General features: G+C 40.3%; 1 protein-coding gene across 2 annotated transcripts in view; it reads right to left on the bottom strand.

The window, feature by feature from the left end:
* DGKB (diacylglycerol kinase beta) overlaps window positions 1-24,547 on the bottom strand; it is a 1,940,047-nt gene that overhangs the window by 1,035,274 nt on the left and 880,226 nt on the right. For both annotated transcript variants that reach the window (XM_085630814.1, XM_085630813.1), the window contains one exon: window positions 20,181-20,341. In XM_085630814.1, coding sequence (XP_085486940.1) covers window positions 20,181-20,341 — 161 coding nt within the window. The remainder of the gene's footprint in view (window positions 1-20,180; window positions 20,342-24,547) is intronic.

Below are 24,547 nucleotides of genomic sequence, written 5' to 3'. Positions count from 1 at the left end.
TTGCACTGCCTGCTGCCCATGTCCAGCGAGACTTAGGGGATTTGGATAGGTTGCAGGGACAATTATTGAAAGTGTTTGTGTGATTTAGAGTGCGTGTGAAGTGTGTTTGTTCTACATTAATGTTTGGGACAGGAATTTTTTTTGGATCATCTGTATGAATATAATAAACATGTAGGTTGGAAAGAGCATATCAGCAGAGGATGTAGGTTTCAGGTCTTTTGAAGTGGAGCAGGCCCATGTGAAATGAAGAACGGAGACTGAAATTACTCTGAAGTACAGTGGTAGTTAGTTCCCTTTTCCCCAGATTTGTTAGTGCAGACGACTGTGTAAAAGCTGAGTGGGAAAGCCTCACTCTATCTGTTGTACCTTTGTTCCAGATTTCCCTGTCAAGGAACAGTCAGCCTCACCCTCTCTTTTTGCTGAATTTAAGTAACAATATCTTTAGCTTTACCAGTATGTGCCTAATAAAACAAAATGTGAGGACCAGCCCTAACATGGTATATCTTAAATCTTTATTGAACTCTGCATGGATAATATTGGGTAAGCACCCCAAGTCAGAGTGCAAGGATTCTCACTGACCAGGGCCAGAACCCACACAACAGTATCAATGAGAAATACTTCAGATCCACATCTAGAATACATGCTTGGTGACGAACGACAACTTGGAGAAGACCTCTACAAGGAGAGATATAGATTGTCTAGGGAAAGAGAAACTGCTTTCTGGAGAAAGGAAATTGCTGTACTACATCTCTGGGAGCCTGATCTATGGAGTCCTCAGTACAGCTTTCTGGTGATAAGAGGAAGTACATGGGCGAGGAAATGTGGTCTTCATCCTGCTGGAGGAAATGCATCTGCCTTGTAGTAAGTGGTCTCACTGTGAGGGAGGTGTTGGAAGATGGCTCTGCAGGAATATACTGTTCAGAATAGAAGACGACAGCTGTCCAGGAAGGACAAAAAACTAGTATCAAGTATACCTGGAGATCAGGAGACATCTATAAAGTGTTACTGGTGCTTTGATCCTGCCACCTGGGAGAGAAACACGGGTTCTCATGAATAGAATGGCACCTGTTCGGAGCTGAGACAACAGATTTGCTTAGAGGGGGTGAAGTGATGGGGTGAAAGCAGTGAGTCCCACAGGAACCAACTTCTAAGACCATCAACTGATCCCTGACCAGAGTATGACAATGCCCCTGCCTTAAATTATGGAAGCAGAGTTCCAGTTGTGGATGGCTGGAGCAGTGGAAAGGCAATGTTGAGCTGATTTTTGCAAACATAACAGCTCATGTTCCAATCAAGGGCAGAAACCTCAAAACAAAAGTATTAAGACCAGGTCAACAGAAAGCGGTAGAACCAAAATAATCCATCTGACAGATAATTGTGGGATGTACCCATGCCAGAGCTGGTGTGAATCCATTGGGTAACAGCATAGGGATCTGTAGACATCTCCAAGTGAGGACGAAAGTTAAGATCTGTTGGTGTCCTTCTTTGGAGTTATCCAGCATAACTATATAAACTTTATTGCATGGTCTTCATCGGCTTTCACTTCCTTCTCCTCCCCTGTAATGGCTTAAGCCATGCCGCTTTAGGGTGCAAGAATGTAGACATACTTTTAAGGCCACAGGCTACCAAGTAATGGTCCACTTAATGGCTAACTTTAATAAATTGATTAGTACAACAAGACTTTTGGGAGTCACTGTTAAGAAAACAACCAAAACGCAGAAATCTAGATGCAAAATTTCTGAGAATAAAATAAATCACTACTCTTATGTTTCTCAAATTATGAAAAGCCAACAACAGAAACATGCCTTTTTATACAAATGGGATGCTTTATTGCAGGGCAAGGTTACTTTTTAGGGTTTAAGTATTCCTCCACATTGCCAAAGATGCCAAAGTGACAATATAGAAAACCAGCTACATATGACGTGGACATGTGGAAATAGGAGAACTAATGGTCTGAGATATGTGATCAATTAAGTTAATTCTTAGAGGTGGAATTGATACCTAACAAAGACATCAGTTTATTTGAGTGTACCTCTTACATACCAGTGCTGTCTGCACTAACAAGTCATCTGCCATGCCCAAAAAATACTTTTATGCATTAGCTAATTCACCCCTAAGCGTGTCCAGTAGGCCCACAGGGTTGAATGTTTAAAGTAGGAAATGAGGATATTCTAAATATTAAAGAATAATATGGCCTTAAAGTGAACTGTTTCTAAATGCTGGATGCCACTGCATAGGTAAAGTGGCATTTATCATTGGAGAGGCCTGGTTGTGATAAATGTTTATTTGGATAGATTTGCTGAGGGATCAGTAGCCCCTTCCGTAGCTCACTTTGTGAGTATGCCTACAGGACATTTCTGTGATAAGGCAGACCTGACCAACAATGCTCCTAAAGCCAAGGGCCAGGACCTCAAAGAGCTCATTACGGTATACATCAGTACACACTTCTGCAGCATCAGTATGCAAAAAAATAGCACAGAGTTCACTGTAGCATGACTATTCCAATATAGGCTACATCACACCAATGTGTCCATACTCAAAACAGACAACTCCTATATTATCTACTGGATAAATATGCCTAAGTGCAACACCAGTCTGACCACAACACCACTGAAGCACAGCTCCAGACTCCCCATACAGAATACAGCCTACCCATGCACTTTTCAAAATACATGCAAACTCTGATGTCCTTGTCTTTGGACAAGACAACAGTGCTACAAGAACTCAGGAGTGGCACATATGTGCTCAAATAATACCATTGACATATATTACATTATATGGAAGGTAATGTGCATCTCTGGGTTGAAAAGGGACGACAGGTTTACCATCTACTGGCACAAGTGAAGGGATTGAGCAGCATCATGAAAGAGCAAACCCATAACTCAGATATCTTGAACAGTATACTTTGCTGCACAAGAAACTAAACTCATACAAGCGAAACAAACACCCATCTTCAAACGCAACATCCAATGAAACATATGGTATACCGGACACACCTACTCAGAGCAATCTCATCTCCCATCACTTCAATAGAGGAAACCACAATTCAAACATGCGGTGAAAGAAAATGCATTCAACGAAATGGAAAAGGGAGCTATGCTTAAACGATGGAACATATCCATGATAGAATAGAGATGACTTTAAAACTATTAGAAAGGGGTTGTGTGAGTAGGAAGGTCCATTATTTTCAGCTTGCAAGGATTATCTATCAAAGCTACCAAACAGGGTGGAATGCGAAAACCTATAGAAGTGGATCTACTGGAATAGGAGATAGGAGCAGTAGAAATGGTATAACGGCCACCTGATAAATATTATTAGGAACACAAATTGAATAGAAGAATGCAGGACCATTAGGGAAAGGGTGCCAGAGTCACTCCTTTATGAGCAGGTTAAGAAGTCAACGTATCAAGGGAGGGCGTAGCTAGCTCCCAAGGAAGATGGAGGGACGGCACCGGGACCAACTGCAGTGACGGCATACAAGGAGATTGCGAGGCACTGAACATTGGTTAGCATGTTCCGTTAACTGCAGAGATGAAGAGGCAGTGAGTGTTTAGCAATTCAACACTCTGTGAGCCTCAAACTTTGCCTATCACACCGTGAGCGGCTCAATCGAGATGCCGTCCACCATCTTAAGGAGCTATGCACAGAAGGAAAACACAGCAGCGCGTGTATACTCTCCTCAAGAAGTTTAGAAGCTGCAAACTTTCCTGAGGGCTTCCATGGGAAAACACCTTTTTGTATGTATTTCCCCAGAACCTGAGAGGGAAACAATATTAATTTTCAGTGCATTCACCTCAAATGCTGCCCTTTCTGAGGTAACATTTTACAGTTATTTAACCAGCTTGAACAGAAACGATTATGATTTCCTGCTCTTTTTAAAATAAGACACACAACTATTGTTGGAAAACAAGGCAGTATTTGTGAGGCCTGCACAAATACCATGTCACATTTGTCCTTCACTGGGAACCAAACACCCTATTGTACCGCCTGACTCTCAGAGGGTAGCGTTGCAGAGCAGTCTAGGGCTTACTCAAGGGAGGTGGTGGGGGCTAGTAATCACCATTTACAGGTATGTAGAAATAACACTCAATAATTGATTGTCCAGTCTGTACTTTGCTTTATAAAAGTAAGAGTACATTTATTAAACACACACACTACTCAATAATAGCTGTTGCAATTACTTTGTGACATTGCATAACATCTCCACCCCTCCCTCAGGAGGGGTGGGGTCTAGTACCACCACTTCCATGAATGCACATCATCTTGCCCCCAATGCAGTTAGTTGAACATAACCTGGGACGAGGGCCCTGCGCACTGGCACCATCCCAGTGGTGACCCACCCTATTATCTCAACCAGCATTTAAAATAGGCCCACCTGCCCTGGTGACACTAAACCCTGACTGACCATGAAGTATACACCTCTACATCTTAGGGGTAAACAGTCTGGGTTCTTCTCCACCTAACGCAGCAGTAAGAATACAGAATAAAAACGTGACTTAAAGGGTATAGATGAGAAACAGCGTCTTCTCACCACTTAATTTGAGGGGAGGTGCCACAAGATATAGTTTTGTGGCTATTTTATGAAGAAGCCGAACGTTAGAGCAGTTTTGTTCAAGTCACTTATTTATCCATCAAATGTTATCTCCCCCAAAAAATTGGTGTTTCTGTGTTCCTCTTAGGTATTGGTAAGAGATATGTATATAAGGAGAAACACCATATCAGCATTTAAATTGAGGTGCTGGAAAATATAGTTGTTAGAAAATGGTTCTGACCATCTGAGCCTTCTGGATTTTTTGCTTTTTGAGCACCTTATGCTCAAAAAGCTGCTGCAGGTGATTTTATCATCAGATATGTTTCCAGCAAACAGAAAAAATCCTGAATATTCAATACCGAACTTCTAACTAAGATAAAGAGACTGGAGCACTCCTTTTACACATCTAAGTCGAAGGAATGTCTGTCAGAACTTAAAAAGGTTAAGATTGAGTTTAATAAAGATTCCACGGAGAATGCCTCTTTGTATCTACTGAAAACAACTGCAAAATATTATTGGGCCCTAAACAAATCTTGTAAATTGTTAGCTGATTACCTCATGATTCAGCAGAACAAACTTAAAATCGAATCCTTACTTTGCTCTGTATCCAAAGCCGCTACTTTCGCTAATGACCTTACTTTACATAGTAAACAACAAGGGGGACAGTGAGGGCTTGATAAAGGTCCACCATACTTGCCCTGGGTAGAACTAGAAGACAAAAGAGGTACGGTGTTCCTAGGTGGCAAGTTTGCCACCTGGTGAGTGCTCAGAGTGGTGGGGAGGTGGGAAATACCTCCTTTTGGAACTAGGACCCTCACACACCCAGCAAGCTAGGTGTCATGCTTCATCATATGGGTCTGCTCCTCGTCGAGGCGGCGCTGCAATGCTCAACGGGCACCCCTAAAGGGGATCTTTATCGGAGATCTTTTGTTCCTTGCCGCATAGGTGCTGTGGGTGTGAGGGGCCTGGTAAGATGTACATGTGGTGTGTGGGTTAAAACAGGTAAGGGAATCCTCTATAATTATTTTTATTCTGGAGAGGTCACAACCTGATTAAAAAGTAAAAAGAAGAAGGAGGGCGACTATTTTGTTTTAATCTGACAAAAATTACGCTCTACCACTAGAGTCCACTAGTCCACTAGAGTCTGGTCCACTGAGGGGTAGAGCGTAAGGAAATCATTTTAGAGCAGCGAACACTACACGCACTCTTTTCTTCATTTATAACACGCTCTTATTAACACCCATAACCTTATAAAAAATGCACACAGAACTTCCTGAAATTTCCTTGTCATGCTCCCTTGAGCACGTTGATTTAAAACATTTCCTTTTTACATGTCCGTATGTACTTACATTTTATAAACAAATCTGGATTAAGATCAATGCTATTTTTCATACCACGGTACAAAAGGGGGTGGTGATGGACGGAGCATCAGAACCAATCAAACACTCACACCCAGTCAACAGATCTGGGTTTGATCCATCACCGTTCTTTAGCCCACTCTGCCACCCCAGTTCAGACATGGCCATATGCAAATCAGTCTGACCCTGTGCCTCATGGGAACAGTCCTGCAAAGCCATGCCTTCCCTGGACCGGAAACAAGCTTCCTAGGACCGGTTTCTGGCATTTCAGCCGTCTTCAGCCAGTATTTTCCCCATCAGATATTGACCGTGAGCAGGAGAGGGAAAAACACAGACAGTGAAATGATGGAGGAAGAAAACGACAGGAATAATGGCATAATTGGAGAAAGCAAAAAAAAAACAGCTGTCTCCGGTAGTGGATTAAGGAGGCCTGAGGTGCATTTAACATTATGGAGCCTTTATGTTCAACACACTGATTTGTAATAGCACCACTGGAGCAGAACTTAGGGCAGCAGCACTCATTTTTTTACAAATAAAGCACTGATTAAGACCATATATAACTAGGGCAAGTAAGCAAGTAATCTCCAGCATATTCATACACACTGCAGGCATAACATCCAGGGCTCCATTGTGTTATCTTACTTCTTTTTTTCTGATGTCCTGTGGGTTTAAGGGCACTATATAATCTACCCAATTCAAAATCCAGGGATGTGCAAAATGCACAATGACTGGTTTGGGAAGGGAGATGTAGTTTTAGATGGGACCTATTTGCTAATAGCTACTATCGCGAATTTCCCATTCATAGGGGTCACAATATGGAGTCTTAATGAATATTGATTAGGCAGATCGCTATTTCATACCCTCTCCTATTGGTTGCAAATGCAGCCATGGTGGCCAGCAAGGGACAGTATACAACCATCCCTCCATTCATATTCCCCAACAAGAAACATCTTTTCTAAGTAGCTCATGTCCCTTAAAGGAGAAGGTGTTGCCTTTAAAAATGTTTACTGTTTTGGTAGATCTCAGGTGGAGCACAGAGTGGCCATCTGGTCTACCATCTGCTTTCTCAAAGACCACCAACATGATTCCAAAGAGGAAGGTAGTGAAACACTTATCACTTTCTTTGAGGTTTCGCTAAGTTTTACCCCCCAACTGCGATTCAGAATCTGTTGCTAGGCCCATTTTGTGAGTCATAAAGTATTTTCCAACTCTCAAAATCGATATAGTATATTCCACATCACACTTTTTTGTCTGCAAACCCTGTGATTCTGTAAGCTCCATGCCCCTAATTCCTCTGACGCAAGTTCAGTGGCAGAATTACCGTTGCATAGAGGTAATCGTTATCACACTCCAAGTTTCATACCCTAAAATTTGATCTAAAAACTGACATCCAACCACAGTCTATTTTGATATTTTTTATATTAAGGCTGATTCTTATCAATTATTTTCATTTCTTTCACCCGTGGCTGAGCTATTTCATTCCCAGGCCCCCCTTATCAAACCATCTACATCTCAAGTAATTTGCGCTGGTAAGGTATATTTTTCTAAGTCTATGTTCGATTATTTTATGTTCAACCATGTTCCATTTGTTTACAGTGTAAAATAGTGCTGTCTTTGGAACTGATTAACTCTCTCGCTGTGAATCTATGGGGCCTATTAGCAAGAAGTTGCGATATTTATCGCAAAACGCGCTTAGGGCGTTCATTGTTATCGCTGCCTATCGCTCGATATTTTAGCGGCGAAAACATGCAATTATCAACGTTTTTCTCCATTGTGCTAAAATATCCAGCGATAGCGGCGAAATGCGTGAATATCGCAGGAAATCCAGCGATATTCACGCATTAACGCCAATGCGGACTTAACCTGAAGATCCACCTCCCATTGGATAAACAGGTAAGTCATGTTTTTAGCAGGCGTTAAGTTATAGCGATAATCGCGCTTAGCGCGATTTTTTTATCGCTACACCTGCCTTGCTAATAGGAGATAGCTGTGTTAGAGACTGCTTTCAGTCGCTAACAGTTTGGGTATGCCCACTTTGCATGTCATTAGCGATGAATATCGCTGACATGCAAAGCGGGCCCCAAACCGGTCGCTATCGCCTAAAAGCTGTCGCTAACTGCTGTTAGCGACAGCTTGCTAATAGAGCGATAGAAATATTGCCGCTTTAGCTGCAAAAAGTGCCGCTAAAGCGGCGATATTGCCCTTGCTAATATGCCCCTATGTTTTCCACATGCTACCACAAACACAGCAGCTAGGTAACATTATGAGCTATCAACTTCTGCTGTTTCACCATCAATTCATAACTTCCAATCGTCACCTTTATGAAGGGGAGCAAAAATCCCCACACAATTGCTCATATCTTTATACTTTCATCTTCAGCACAAACTCACCCCACAAACCCTTTCCTATTGCATTTGACAATACCCGACCTGCTTTTCCATTGAATGGATTCAGAATATTTTTTAGGCATATTTTTTGAGTGCTACCAACGTATAAGAATGAGGATTACTACTAAATTTGGTGACAAGAAATTGTATCTGAAATATAATTTTTTTAATTATTTATACCATCTAATCTGGTTGATATATGTCAGGGGTTTAACTGACTGCAGACCGTAAGCCTGCTTTTTACTTCATCGAAGTAGGTAGCATCGTCGTCTGGTGGAGGGATTTACAATGTGCCTGATAATTCAGACTAGATTGTTTCTGCAGTGTCTCTTTTGCCTCTTTCAGATACCATCTCCTCTATAAAATGCACACACTGCACACGGCTCGTAAGTTATTCAATTACCCGTGACACAGCTGATTTAACTGCATTTACTTCTAGAAATGTGTTAGATTAATTATGACACCAGTTTCACATTCTCATTTATCAGTGTCCTTTTCAACAATGTCAGAGTTTTTTTCTTTCTTCAGCTTAGTTCAGGAATTGTGTTGTCACACGTTGTAGGCACAACTAAAAATGTTTGGATTTTTGCTGACAATGGGTAAGTAATAATTAAAAAAAACATAAGCACGCTTCATTGATAAATCTAGACAAGCAATTCTGCTTCTGGCTGGAGTTGTTACATCTGAAACACTGGCACGCCACTGCAAGGCTGAGCCTCCTGTAAATGAGGCCGTAGCTTCACCTTTCCCTTGTAACAATAATGTAACAACCTCAAAACACGCATTGCTGACGGCGGTAGCTCTGCCCTTGAAGTGCAAACATGACAGTGACAAGGGAGTAACGCAGGCCACTGCAGTCCCTGCGGTGCATGGTGGGGGGGGGGGGGCAACCCTCTGCGGTCCCCCAGCTCATCCAGGGGGTCCCTATGCAGCCAAAGGGCAATTAAAAAGGGATAGTGACAAAGGGCAATGAAGTCATATACCAATTTGCAGCGTACAAAACTAGTGCACGTGCCTGATTGTAGCTTAGAAATATATGAGGAAATATAGCAAACCAGCAATCATGTTTTTGGCTATGTTGCTGAGTTTAGATTATACACTCTAAATACATCAAATGAAATGTAGAAAAAGGTATATGGAGAAACATGTAAAAAGGTGTCACTAGAAGGTGATACAGAATAGCCCGAACAATAACAAGTCCAACATTTTCTCTTGGGATTTTCATGCTGCTCCACCCCAGCTACCAAAGGTGAGTCAAGGACCTCACAAAGAACGAGAGAGTTGACCATTTGCGCTTACTTCGCAGCCCAGTGCCCACCCACATCACGGTGGTCAGTCGTTTTATTGTCAGACTACAGAAACTCCAGAAGTCTGTCCAAGCTCATTTCATTAAGGCTTCAAAATAACTGAAAAAAAGTATAGAGAAAAAAGTGAGATTTGGGCAAGCCACCTTCAGGCTGGGCTTTCCCGCTTTTTTCTGTGTTGGCTATTGCTTGATGAGCTGTCTCTCTATCACGTGGCCATTTGCAAATGGGCAGGGAATGGTGCAGATTGTCTGACTGCAGCTGTTACAGCACTCAATGACAAAGTAATTCTGTCCTGCCCCCTCCTTGCCTCAGCTCTTTCAAGGTGATCAAAATCAAAGCACCTGGAGGATCAACACTGACCGCCCACCCTTCCACTGCTCCAACCCGCCATGGTCCTCTTCCAGGCACTCTCACTGTCATCAACTCCCAAGAGACCCCAAGTGCCACCGGCATGATGAGGCTGGTGCCAGCCCCTTTGCCACCCGTACTTGCACACTGCGACACGGCCAGCCTGTTACCCCAGCCACACATATCGCCAGTGAAGCTGTCTCTGATTATGGGCCCTGCTTCTATGTACACATCATGGGCGTGTTGCCACAGAGAGACCTCTTGTGTTTAGACATTTGTTCTCTCAACAATATATTAAGTTTTCTATAAGAATAAATATATTTACAAAAAGAAAGCTTTCTATTGAAGTGATCGTAAAACAGACTTGTTTTTGCGTTCCGAGCTCAAATCAGAAAAATATTCAGTGTTAAACCGAGTGTCCATTACCTTAATCTCTCTAATTTCCGCATGTTTCAATGTAGGCTAAAGAAACAGAAGATATGCACAAAGTATACACGCCGTTCCCTTGACATGTTAGTTTCTGGAGAAAGTTGTCCCTGTTCCTTCTGCCACTTTTCCACTTCATCAGATTCCAGGATTACTGGGTCGTGCACCCACTGGCAAGGTCGCCATACAGTCTGCCGGTCTCATGTTTGTTTGCATCCTTTAAAGGCAGACTAATAACACCTTATAAGTCTGTTTGTGGGGGGCACTCTACTAATATTAAGTACCGCTCTCGAAAAGACATTACAGTAGTTAAGTTTGGTATATAATATATAGAGAGAGGTAAAGATAGAGCAGAGTCTTTATCACCAGCACATACTGCTCATGAACAAACAAAAAACTGTACCCGAGACTAAAACATCCAGGAGAGTCCATGTTTTCTTACTTCATTACACGGGGGAGGGACGGATCTATAAGTATCTGCAAGTCTATGTTTTGAGCAAAATAAACTGTTATTCTTTCCCCTGCCACATTGCACTTGAGACTGAAAACCTGAACATTTTAGGAGAAAGGGTTGTGGGGAACAACCGTATGGATTTTCCATCTTCTCTTAAAGGAAAGCAAATCTGCATTATAATCCTGGAAGCATTATTCAACTTGTTTTTTCGCTTGGCATTTGCAAGGTTGGTAACATATTTTCCGATCTTTCTTCCATCGTGTAATGCACTAATTCATGCATATGTAGTGACCTTCTGTCTGACTCTGCTGTGAAGGGGCTGTTTATCCCACAATCATCGCTTGTATATCGCCATGCACCTTTGTGAGTTAAAGATCCCAGGCGCCCATCCATTCATGAACTGGGTACAGCCTCCAGCTCACAAATTCCAATTCCAAAATTCCAAATTTCAAAATGTAATCACATTATGGGATAAAATGTGCTGTTGTGGTTATGTTGTAGACTTTGAAAGTATAGCTTATACACTTCTCCAAAATTACGTGATATTTAGGAAAATCATGACTTATTTTGTACTTTGTCCTCTCATTACAGCCTAAAACTGGGCATTGCGTTGACATGATTTCGTCTAATGTATGTGCTTTACAAGAACTAACAACTTTCTGTTTAAAAGATAGTTAATTTACATGTTAGGCATTTTACTTTTGAAAGGAAAAAAAATATGTTAGTTCACTTGCCCATAACAGCTAACCTATTTTTCTGTGGGGAATCAAAACAAATGAGAGGTTTTGGAAAGGCACTATTACACATTAATTTAAAATCATGATGAATAACCCTTGTGAGTTGAGAATGGGTTGTCAGTCCATCCTTATTCAGGGATACCCCTTTACCCCTTGATGCAAAAGGCATTCATGAGCGCTAGAAAAGACAACTTATTATAATTTTCAGCATTTCATTTTTTGCTAAAGATTCTAGCCCAGATTTACACGCAAGGCGACATAAGGCAACACAACCCCTTTAGTGGTATTTACTAAGGCACACAAAGCCATCTTTCGTGGCTCTTAGTGGCTTAGTAAACTCAGACTAACACAAGGTAGAGCAAATCACTGCCCAGCGTTACTCTGCATTGGGAAAGCGAACTATAGGTGGAGCATGGGCAATTCCATGCATTCACCCATGGATTTTAATGCAATCCCAGTTTTAGTAAACCTGGGATTGAGTTACATGGTACCCCTTCCCATCAGAGGCTTAATGAGGAGAAATATCCTTTGTTCTTCTCATTATTTCCTCTGTCTACATGTGCTGCAATTTGCAGTACAAGTAGAAAAAGGAAAATGCCTTAAAGGATTGTTTTTTGTACAGGCAGGTGCCCCTTTGAGATATTCCAAATTTAGTAAAAATCCATCCTTAGGGTCAAAAAGAGAGATATATATTTAGATATATATATATATATATAGATATATAGATACAATATGCACACACACACACACACACACACACATATATATATATATATATATATATATATTATCTACTGGCGGTCGCCAATAGATAGTTATAGTTAGGACCGTGTTTCCATAGGAAATCTGAAAATTCTATTTTGAATAACTTTGGCGCCGGTTGACGAATCCTCGCGAAATTTTCAAAACTAATGGGGCGCTCCGCTCAGCTCCTACCCTGAAAGTCTTGGGGTGATTCGTCAAGCGGGGGCCGAGAAAAAAGGGGGTCCCAAAACGCGTTTTCCCCATGCATTTTCCCATAGGACAGTTAGTCGAAGGTACAGCCCGAACGGCTGAACAGAATTACTTGAAATTTGGCAGAGAGGTAGTCCTCAGGTCAGGGAAGTGCCTTTTGCATATATGGAGTCAATCTGTTCAGTAGTTCCTGAGAAAATTGCATTTAAAAGCACATACATATCTATAGCCGCGCACCGTGCGCGCACCCTAACGTGCGCGAGCGTTATTCTGATTGGTGGTTACATGTCAGTCAACGTTCGAATCGGTCGAAATCAGGAAGTGTCGGCCGCCATTTTGTTTGTTGTGGGTGCGAGAGTGAAAAAGAGAGGTGGCGAACGTGAAAAGGGGGCAGGGTAGAGAGTTCCTGACCCCCTAGTCTTTGTCAGGGGGTCCCTAAAGGACCCCTAAGGGTGAACAAACATTGTATTTTTTTTTTTTTAAATCGCGGGGTGCGCGCACGGTGAAAAACCATAAAATAAAAAAAACAATTAAAAAAAATTTCCATTTAAAAAACCGTACAAATTCACTTAAAAAACCATAGGTTTCACACACGTTATAGTTAGGAATTAGCATTTAAAAAACCTTGCAAATTCACTTAAAAAACCATAGGTTTCACACATGTTATAGTTAGCTGGACATTTCACTCGTAAAAAACCAATGATATTCCCCCGTTATAGTTAGGTCAGATAACTATAACTCGCGCGACCGCCACTCTATCACAAGGATGATGTCATCAGTGATGTCATGAGTGATGCCACTGACCATGTCATGAGTGATGAAATATGTGACGTCATGAGCACTGGATTGCGGGCGCACGAGTTATAGTTATCTGACCTAACTATAACGGGGGAATTTCATTGGTTTTTCACGAGTGAAATGTCCACCTAACTATAACATGTGTGAAACCTATGGTTTTTTAAGTAAATATATATATATATATATATATATACATATATATATATATATATCTATATATTAGCTCACATTGAAAGAAAAAACTTGAAATTCACGGAAAAAACAAAGGTTAAAATGACCTTATAGATACATGTTGAAATAACACAAATATTAATTTTTAAAGTAAAAAAAGTACTGAAATTCATGTGTTATAATTTACTGAGATAGCTATAACTTGCACTCCCGCCATTCATTGCTTATGACCTCACATATTATATCACTTATTATATGTAAAATTGCATAATTGAAGACATCTCAAATGACATCATTGATGACATCTATGATAACTCGAATGTCTAATACAGCATAGAGTTACTGTGTGAACAAGTGTGGGTGCATAGCATTGAAATAATATAAATTCTTGAGGCAAGTGTCATTGTGCATGTTCAAATATATATGGTGCACCGTTTCTAACTCATTAAAGTTTAGGGTGCAATTATTACTCCATGCTAAGCAAGGTAAAGGTTGAGTGCATGTGGTGCCTGTTGCAGAGCAGTGTTTTAAAGTCGAATATTCTATAATGGCAAAGCCCATTGCAAAAAACTTGGGAGTAAGTCACCAAATCCAATGTTGTCAACAGATTATTGACCAGTATTTATCTACACAAATGCATGTTTTAAACTGTTGAAATACAGTGTACAGACACATTTTGTATAACAACGTTTGTAAGGTGTCGCTGTTTATTAACAGAACTGTGCAGAAATGTTGATGCAGTGCTATTTTTTTAATAAAGTAGAAATATGGTTGTCCCATTTAAAGTTGGTTTATCTCATACTAGTGTTGAAAACAAACCTATAAATCTATATACCATTGGGCCCACCTCAGGACTGCATGGTGCAGTCTAGCAAAGTAAGACTGGATATCCAAAGTGCCAAAAGAAAATGTATTTATGCATTTGCTTGTCAAGTCAAAACACTTTATTTTCAAGAAATACATTCTTAAAGAAATATTGCACATTACCCAATTCATTAATATATATACTATCACAAGTATCATAAAATCGGTATTGCGCAGCACACAGTTGGATCAATTCAACCAACACATGATTTTGGCTTATAAAGGATATAACAATATGAGCATTTGGCATTTCTCTACACTAAAAAAGATCAACAGCCCAGAATCCCACATACATTAAAAACATTTTATAAAGTAAGAAAGTGACAAATTCACAACCAGCATGCAACTTGTTTCGCCCAACTAAAATGTTATAAAGTACAGTGTGCGTAGCAACTTATCACAATCACAAGGGACTCTTTTAATCAACAGTACTGACAAGGTGAAATTTCCATCTCCAGACCGTCCTTGTCAGGGCATCCTCTTAGTGTGATCAACACATGCTTAACAGTTAGAGACACAAAACTACCAACCTGAGGGGAGTGCCAATCTAGGTTTTAAAACACTAGGGGAGGGAAGTCTAGCATGGGATGTTGTGATTTTGTCCATGTATTGACCAATGGCATTAGCTACATCCTAATATATGAGGCCACATATCAAGTTTCTCTCTAACATATCCCATACAGGCTGAGAATATCCGGTCCGCGGAATTTATAGCCCGAGACCCTGCCGTAACGGGAATCGAACCCTGGTCCCGGACCAGTGCTCTGCATCGAGGTCTGCCACTCTAACCAGTGAGCCACACTTCTCTGACAACCAACCCTTCAGAACGACCGTGTCTCAATGTTCTTCTCAAACCCTCTGTGACAAACCAGGAAGTGATATATCGACTACTTCATTGACCCACTCCGGGCGGCCATTTTTCAAGTCCTTCACGTTCTAGTGGTATAAACTGGTGATTCTATCTCGCAACCCTGTTCCAACCTGTCTTTCTTTTATTATTATATATATATTTTTTTCTGATTAGAAAAGACACCGCTCATTGTTTGGACAACCCTTTTTCTAAAAAAAACGATGTGTTCAAAAACTTTCATTTCCATTCTCTCAAAAACCAGGAAGCAAATTATTTAGTCCTCCATAAGCCCATTCCGGGCGGCCATTTTCTGAAGCCTTTTACGCTCTAGTTCTACTTGAAGCTTTTCCCGCCTGTTCCCTCCCGATAAAAGCTTCAACATACACTTCTGTGTTGACATCCACGGAGCAACACGGAGGTACATGGAAGCGAGGAATGATCCTGAAAATCGTAAGTTTAGACTTGGTCAAGTCTTTAAACCAGGCCAGTGTGACTGCTAGCTTGCCGACTTTCGGCGGCCCTTTTAAAAAACTAATGCGATGTTTATTACCCCGCAGTGACTAAACCAGGCACCCTCCCCTCCAGTGTGTGCTCATGAAGCTTGAACATTACGCCTAATTAAAGTATGTACATAGTGAATTTACACAGCAAACAATTGTGGGTGATCACGCCTAATTAATGTATGTACATAGTGAGTTTACACAGCAAACGGTTTTGGGCAATTTATTAACGGGAGCAATTCTTTTAAAAGCAACAGATGGTTGATTATTATACTATATCAAGAACATCAGGGTTTTGTGTCGTCTCCTGACATCTATTTTTGTCGTAAATTTTGTCGTAAATATATGTACAGTTTGTCTTTTGTCTAACTACCATTTCCTTTCCATTTCTACAAAAAAAACATGGGTAGTGGGTAGAAAATACCTCACCCACGCTGATATAGAATGAAAAATATATATTGAGAAAAATATATCACGAAAACAAAATGAATTCTAATTAGATTTAAAAAAAGTATGGTGATGTGTTAATCTAACAGCGATAAACTCGTTTGTATTGTTGTTTTCCTTCCCTTTTTTCTTACAGATACCAATTTGGTCTTAAATCACTGGGGTCATTGTACCCTTGTTCACAGATCTACAAAACCTCTAAAGGTCTGGTGTATCAGAATAATAGGCATACATACCATATTACTAATTCTATATTGAGTGCAATAGGGATTACTAATTGTCGGTCCTGATGAGTAAAGCAGTGGGGACTGCTTACGAAACATGTTGACCCAGTAGGCAGCCACAAATTTGTGACACTTCCTACACTCTTCCCCATTTGTAACGCTCCCAGCTAGAGAACCGAATAAAATAGTTTTTTCTACTAGCCAGGGTCCTTTTAATTTTTATATCTTACACAAAACCCTAGCACTCACATCCCTTCACTACACATAGCCTATCTATTCATAACAACAGTGCTCCCACGTATTCGTAGGTAGTAGCACGCCCCGCCCCGTGGAGGGACGGGAAGACCCCCATGATGAAGCATGACACTATGGGATTCATAGTGTGTGAGGGGTATTTTAAAAACACATAGTGATTTCCATGACACCTCATGGATCACTCATTTTCACCTTACTTACCATCACTTAAAATTTTAAAATAAATAAATATTATCAACTTTCATATTTAGATAGGGTAGAACCACTTTTTTTTATAACATAAAACCAAAGTCAAACGCACATCTCTCACCTTTAGGTGTGTGAGTCAATGTGCTAAAAGGGTCAACGTGTTTCTTGCCTGGTAATGTATTAATTGGCAATTCTTTAGGACCAAAAATTGATAAGGCTACCTACACTTTTTTGGTGGTGGTCACAACCTCTAAAAGGTATCAATGGTGGCCACACGTACAGCACCCTAAAAATGTGTGGTACCAAAAGTTAATTAACACAACCCTCATAGGCTGCGATGAAATCGAGGCCAGGGTGGGAGAGCACTAAATTTGTAGTGTCGATTCCGTAGTGGGGAAACGCCGCAAACCTAAAACCTCACCAACCACTGGAGTATGGTCCATCTATCTATTGCCCGCACCTCCACTCCATAAAGAGCCTGGGGGATTAGTTTGCCCTGTATGAGTTTACTTAGTGGATCAAAGGTATAGCTGCCATATTTGCAATTGAACCTTTTCAGGCCATCCACTTCTGCTTAAAGTACGAGTTTCCAGGAAGCAATATGTTTATCCCACCTCAAATCTATTACTCTCTGACCTGCTCCAGTTGCATGTTACCTAAGAACAAAGTACATTTCTTTTTCGTTCTAGAGAAAACCAAAGTTTCGAATGTCAACATTAATCTTTATTTATTTATTTTCAAGACAATAAGAATGTAGGGCAATCAATTGTCGTTGGAGCCCTATAGGTGTAAGATCCATCACCACCAGATTAACCGCGTACATAAGGAAGCTGATAAGTCTACGCCATTGTGACCACCTCAAGAATGTGCCTCATGCAGTCTCCCAAAATATGTTGGGTTATCCAAAGGCAAAAAGAACTACTAATGGACAGAATGCAGAACAATGTCATACATTCACCCCAGTACAGAGATCTGGGCCTAAATCCATCGTTTTTTTGCTCACAATGCCATTCCAGTTTGGACCCAGCCATATACAAATCAGTCTTGACCCTGTACCCAATGGGAACAGTCCAGCCCGAACTGCCAGGCCAGGTCCTCCCTGGACTGGAAACAAGCATCCTAGGACCAATTTCGGGGTGTCACCCCTCTTCAGCCAGGATAGATTGATTCCAGTGGCATGGAGAGCAAGGGATTCACGTCTGAGCATACCCGTCCCACTCGGGGTGACAAATGCAAAAAGAACTATTAATGGACAGAATGCAGAACAATGTCATACATTCACCCCAGTACAGAGATCTGGGCCTAAATCCATCGTTTTTTTGCTCACCATGCCATTCCAATTTGGACCCAGCCATATGCAAATCAGTCTTGACCCTGTGCTCAATGGGAACAGTCCAGCCCGAACTGCCAGGCCAGGTCCTCCCTGGACTGGAAACAAGCATCCTAGGACCGGCTTCGGAGTTTCACCCCTCTTCAGCCAGGACAGGCTGGCAGAAACAGCCTTTTCAGTGGCAAATATTCATTTATTTATGCATTCACTTGTCAACCTCTTGATTTAAAATTGGGGATACATGAAGCCTTTACGAGAGTGACCCATTAGGGTAAGTAGAATACAAACTAATTTTTTGCAGGCTGGTCAATAATTATAACAGGTGTTACCCTGTTACCCATGTAATGTCTATGGAGACATTTTATTTGTTAGCTTGCTTAATTCTGGTAAAAAGAGGATAACATTGATCAAATTTGGACGACTTGAAAGATGTGCTATGTGTCCAGTATATTGTCAAAATTATATCCATTACAATAAAAAAAAATGGCCATAGATGTTCGTTGTTGAATGTCTTCAAGCCCACAAACTCTATAGAATGCTTTAAGAATGACTGGATGATGTCATCAGTGATGTCATTTGAGATGTCATCAATGATGTCATCAGTCACATCATTTAACATGTCATCAGTGATGTGAAATGTGAGGTAATAAGCAGTGCATGTTGGGGCACAAGTTATATTTAGCTCCGTAAACTATAACTGGTGAATTTCATAGTTTTTTTGTTTTTTAAAAGTTTTTGTGATATCTGAACATCTAACTACAAGGTAATTTGAACCTTTTTTCAGTGCATTTCTATTTTTTTTAATGTGATCTATAATCGTATTACCATACCTATCTATAACATAATTTTAACATTTGTTTCTTTAAGTGAATTCCTGCTGGTTTTTTAACATGATGTAAGGTCTTATTACTCTACCAAACTATAAAATATATGTTTACCATGATTTTTTATTAGTAAAACTTTTTTTAGCTAAATGCATTTGTAGGTAAGTCATCATTTTTTTTACTTTTCCCCATATTTTACCATAAGGAGACTCCACAGTCAGGGTGGAGCTGTCCCTTTATGTAAAATGTGTGGGTAATTAAAAAAGTCTATTAAACTTTACATTAGTGACAAAATCTTTATGTTAAATATTAATGTAAATTAAACCTTTGTCTTTTTTAAATTTAGAAGAAAATAAATATATGTTGCAGCACTATTAACTAAGTTTTGCATCAAATCTTTAATTAATTTAAAATGTTAAATTAAATTGATATTATTTTTCTGAACACTACATTAAAAATAAATACCCAACTTAAGTTAAAACAATTACGTTTTCTTAAGAAATAAGACTTATTATAAGTGATGTGTAGAATCATTGAAAAGTAATTTATTGATAATATAATCAAAATCAATGTATAAATTCAAAAAAGGATATTACAATATTTTATAATTAAATATTAAACGTGTATTAGTTGTAGACATTTTTAAACACTGAATCGTATTTTCAACAATTCTAACCATTTAAATTAATTAATTACATTTATTATTATTTCTTATGGGTTTTATTTTAAGATCCTACCTCCCTTATGTTCTATAGAGGGTGTTACCTTACCAGTGGTTGGCCATGAGTGATGCTGGAGCAGTAGTAAATTACACCTGTAAATCTGATTTTACCCATTTTTTCAGGGGGTGGAGGCATGTAAGTCTGTATTTTTAGGTAAGTTTACTCTCAGATTTGGTGAATGACCAAAATTAGTAGGGTTACTCCAAATATTAGGAGTAAATTATAGGTGTGAATTACTTAAAAGTGAGAGTGTCTTTTGTGACGAGCCCCAACAAAGTTTGTATGCTATTCCAACGGTAATAATTGAACCCCTAAAACTTACCACACCAGGATGACTTGATGTTGTTTTATTGATATAGCAGTTTGTACAAACCTATCATCTGTGTTAAGGCATGACAGTTATAGATATTTGTTTTTACGAGTCAAACATTGCTATCTTCTTTAGCACAACAAGATATGAAAATAATTAAAATCATTGCACTTCATAAAAAATGAAAATCTTACCACTCCAATAGAAAAATAATTGTTGATGATGCAATAAGGCACTGGGTCTCCCTTCTCTTCTTTATTATTAGGTGTCACTTCAATTTTCCATCTGTCGAGCATGATCACTGTGCTGTTTTCAATATCCTTCAGGAACTTTAAAAGATTTTCTCCTTCATAACCTAAGAATAATGGATACAGTGAGCAAATGTGAGTGCTTGTTTTATTCCTTATTCAGCTCCATTTCTAAATAGTAATAATTTACACATGATGATCGTTTCATTAGTATTTTAAAAACATCTTCACACTATAGCACCGATGTAATTCATAAAGGTGTTGGAGTCCTCCATGTAAAGTGAATACACAAGAGAAATATGCAGAAGCAAATGCAAACTACGCGAAAGGCTATCCTTTGCGCATCCACTTAAAGAAAACTGTCTCACAGTCGTGGATAGTAATTAAAACACGGATGGGGATGGGTGGGCCACACATACACTCTCACTCACACCCATGCATTCACACATACACACACACCAACTCACAACAAATGACTCAGAAATATTCGTATACACACACATGCAAGCACACACACACCTAACATAGGAGTTCCTAGGATGTGTGGGACTAACGCTCCTCTCATTGACTGGCCTTAGGACAGATAATGAGAGGAGGCAGCACAGCAGTCCCTACATTGTCACAGAGTGGGATGGGTCAGTGACAGTTGCTGACCCAACCCCATGCTGTAACAAGGTATCAGTGATAACCACTCACGCGGGATCCCCCACCCATAAGGACTGAATGCAGCTGTTGTCTAGCACTAGTGTATGAACATACCCCACCCTAAAGCACCTGTCCAAACAGATTCATATGAACACTCTCCACACAGAAAAACACAATGCCAAACCATCCATTTTACTGAAATTCATATCACTAATGTGCTACACCATGAGGTTCGTTCCACTTCAACCACAAACATGCTATTTTTACCACAAAATGATTAATTTGGGAGAAATGCCAAGAGGAAATTGACATTGTATCAGCAAATTTTACTTCGCAATTCCCAAAAGACTACATGAGGCTGCAAGTGATGATTTTCCATATTTCAAGTTTCAAAAATTTTAAGGCACACCAGTGTCCAATGTGGTCCTCATGATACATAAATCCCTTCAGATCTCCTATACAACCTCTGGCACTGCAAAGGGCAAGAGAATATAAATGTATATATGAGAGGCAAATCTATGTATTACTTTACTACACTGAAAGTCCTGAATCATAAAGTGATATTAGAGAAAAGATGCCTTAAAGTATTTGCAATCCACAAAGTACTGTTCTGATAATGTACAAAAGCTCTCCACAAGGTTTGGATTATTAAAAATAATTTTAATAATGCTTATTGTAGCCTAAGCAAGCAGTTCATGGGTGACCTGATTCAGAATGTGATTTTGTAAACACTGAAAACTTTACACACACACAAAAGCTCTCCACAAGGTTTACTCCAAAATACTGTCCTGATTCCAAGAACTAGGTTTGCATCGATGAAGTCCACCTACTTGTTCAACAAATTCTGCCCATCCAAGCAGACATTTCCACAGGATTAGGTGAATGTTACTGGACGATAAAGGTTAGAATATGAATGATGTGGATTTTGAGGGGGGTTCTCATTCCAAATGTTCAGGTCTCGCGAGGCTTTTAGTAAGGACTTTCAACTCTAAACACACGCTTGTGCGCTTTTTTTTTCATGACCCGCTATTGGCCTTTGCATGCGTCTTTCTAAGAAAGACAGCATGCAATTGGCCAAAGGTGGGTGCATGTCCTGCCTTCTTTCTCCCGTGGCCTAGGGAGCTCGGGAGCGAGCAGCAGCGCCATCTATTTCCAATTATCGAGCCTGTTAATTAGAAACAGATGATGGTCGCGCTGGCTCTGGTGCACTTTAAAAGCAGCGCTTTCACTTTTGCCGCCGACCTGGTTCCATTTGTCTTCGTGCAGCCCACCACGGCGCCTATCACGGCATCCTGTTTCATGTTGATGCTTATGGGATGCATTGTCTTTCTGAAGTAATCAAGTCCACGCAGCTAGAGGTGGTTCAGAGAGGTTTATTCAGGATAGTTACAAGATCACAAGAAGAATGGAACAAGACCAGATCAAGACCCTATCAAGACCCCACCAGGAGCAGCCAGCATGTTGCTCAGCCCAACCAACTGTGACTCTTTGACTCCCAACATTCCATGTTATGCCATTACAGCAAGATTCAATTGGCAGGGCAAGAATAACATTAGAGTCAACATACAACATATCCCCCTTTCTTCTATATATTAAAAACAACAATGAGCGAACAAGAAAGAAGAACGAGGAAGAGGAGAAACGGAGGAAATCAGAAACATGAAACCAATGAAAGAAGAGAGCAACAGAAAAGGATAACAAAGAAGAGAGGAAAAGCAAAACATAAGAACCAACCTCCCTTCTATACACAAAAGCAAAGAAAACAAATAACATTGTCAGGGAAGAAGAGAACAGAAACTTCAAATGACTGCCCGAAACACACCCACTGGCCAGAACAGGAATGTAAGAGGACAGGAAACAAAAGAAACAGCAAAACTCTGGACTACAGAATGTGTAAAACACAGAGAAAGAAAGCAAGGCAGAAAAACAGAGAAAACCTCTGAATCCACACGAGACAGCAGGAGAAAACATCACAAAAGAACATAAATAAAAGAAGAAAACAAGAAAAATGAGGAAAAGTGAAAGGATAATCCTCACCCAAAAGAAACACCATCATCAATACAAAATGAAAAAATATAATGTAAAGACAACATTGTAGAGAGTTCAATAATATATATTAGAACATTGGAATGTTGGAAGCTCCATTGAAAATAATGGAGTGCTCCGGGCTGGTATAAGCCCAGAGTTCCAACATTCCAATGTTTCTTTGTTCACAGCTCTGGCTGTGAACAAAGGCTTCAGGGAGCCTGAGGGAATTTCAATCCCCTCAGGCTCCCTGAAGGCTTTGTTTTATTTGTTAGAACATTCTGCCCTCTAGTGCCAGAATGTTCTAATAGCCGTATAGCCCTTCGTAGCAGGGCTATACCGGCTTTTAAAGTCCCGCTGTCTTCTTAAAGTGTCTCACCTTCGGCTCGGGCCTTTAACGATACAGCGGGCCTTTAATAGCCGGTATAGCCCGCTACGGCGGGCTATAAGGCTATAATAACATACCTATGTGAAGGTTGGGATGACTATAACCCAAATGCAACCCATAAAAGGCAAGGGAGAAAAGCAGTAACAGATTGGACTAAAACCCATAGAAACAATAGTCCTTGTAATATTGACATTCTGAAATCCAAGATAGATTGAGGGATGTCAACAAACAGATATGTATAGGGACCCATACAATAATGCGAAAAGGACTTAAACCCTTGCATAGCTCCCAGGAGGAAGACAGAGTAAAGTTGTGCACATGTGAGAAGTGTACGAATGTACAATGAGCAGATAGGACTAAGACCCACTGGAATTCCCGTATAGGGAAAGTTAAAGCATGCATGAGACAATAAAAAAAAAATAATGGACTCTTGATGGCGTGTACCAGGATAGCGTGTACCTACATGGTGTATACCTAAGGTCCATAAACAAATAAAGTAAAATGTTTTCACCGTACAGTGTAGACAAATATTGTCTACTGTACATATAGGGCGACACCCCATGGAACACACCTCGTGTGGAGGTAAAGCATTGTGCACTGTAAGAATGGGCGTAGAGCCCGTAAGGCAAACCCTGTGTAGGGTAACAGAGCGAGAAACGACGACCTTGTGTGAAGGTCAGTTGTTGTGCACTGTAGTGATGGGGAAGCAAACAGGACTGAAACCTGGATGCATAATTCCCTTGAACGTAGCAACAAAACACAGATCAGTGGGCAAGTGTGCCGTGCATAAAATAACAGAACACCAGACAGGTGTGTAAAAGAAACAAACCCTTTGAACAGACCCAAAAGGGTCAAGTAATGCACCTTCTGAAATGGAATGCCACACACCAGAAGGAAAACCATACAAGTGCTTTTGCTGTGACTTCCAATTACTATGGACCGGATGATGTATTTAAAACAAGGTTTGAGTATGCATGAACTAAAACAAAAAGAGTCAGCCAATTTGTATAAGACATGCCATACACCATACACACATAGTCCCACTAGAAACAACAATTTAGTTTGCACCGTAAGTCTATAAAACGTACTGTACACTTGCACAGAATGCCACAGGTGTGCCTGTCACCGCAATGATGATGAACCGGCGTTCAGCAGATCGCAGAGACTTGTTACCAGAATGTAGTTTGCCCCAAAAACACTGTCTATGGAAGACCATAGGACAAGAAGGCTTGAATTAAACAGAGTATATGGCACC

This window comes from Triturus cristatus, chromosome 10 (genome assembly GCF_964204655.1).
Source record: "Triturus cristatus chromosome 10, aTriCri1.1, whole genome shotgun sequence".
Taxonomy (NCBI): Eukaryota; Metazoa; Chordata; class Amphibia; order Caudata; family Salamandridae; genus Triturus; species Triturus cristatus.
Note: the sequence above shows the minus strand (reverse complement) of the source record. Positions and strands in the feature narration are given on the sequence as shown.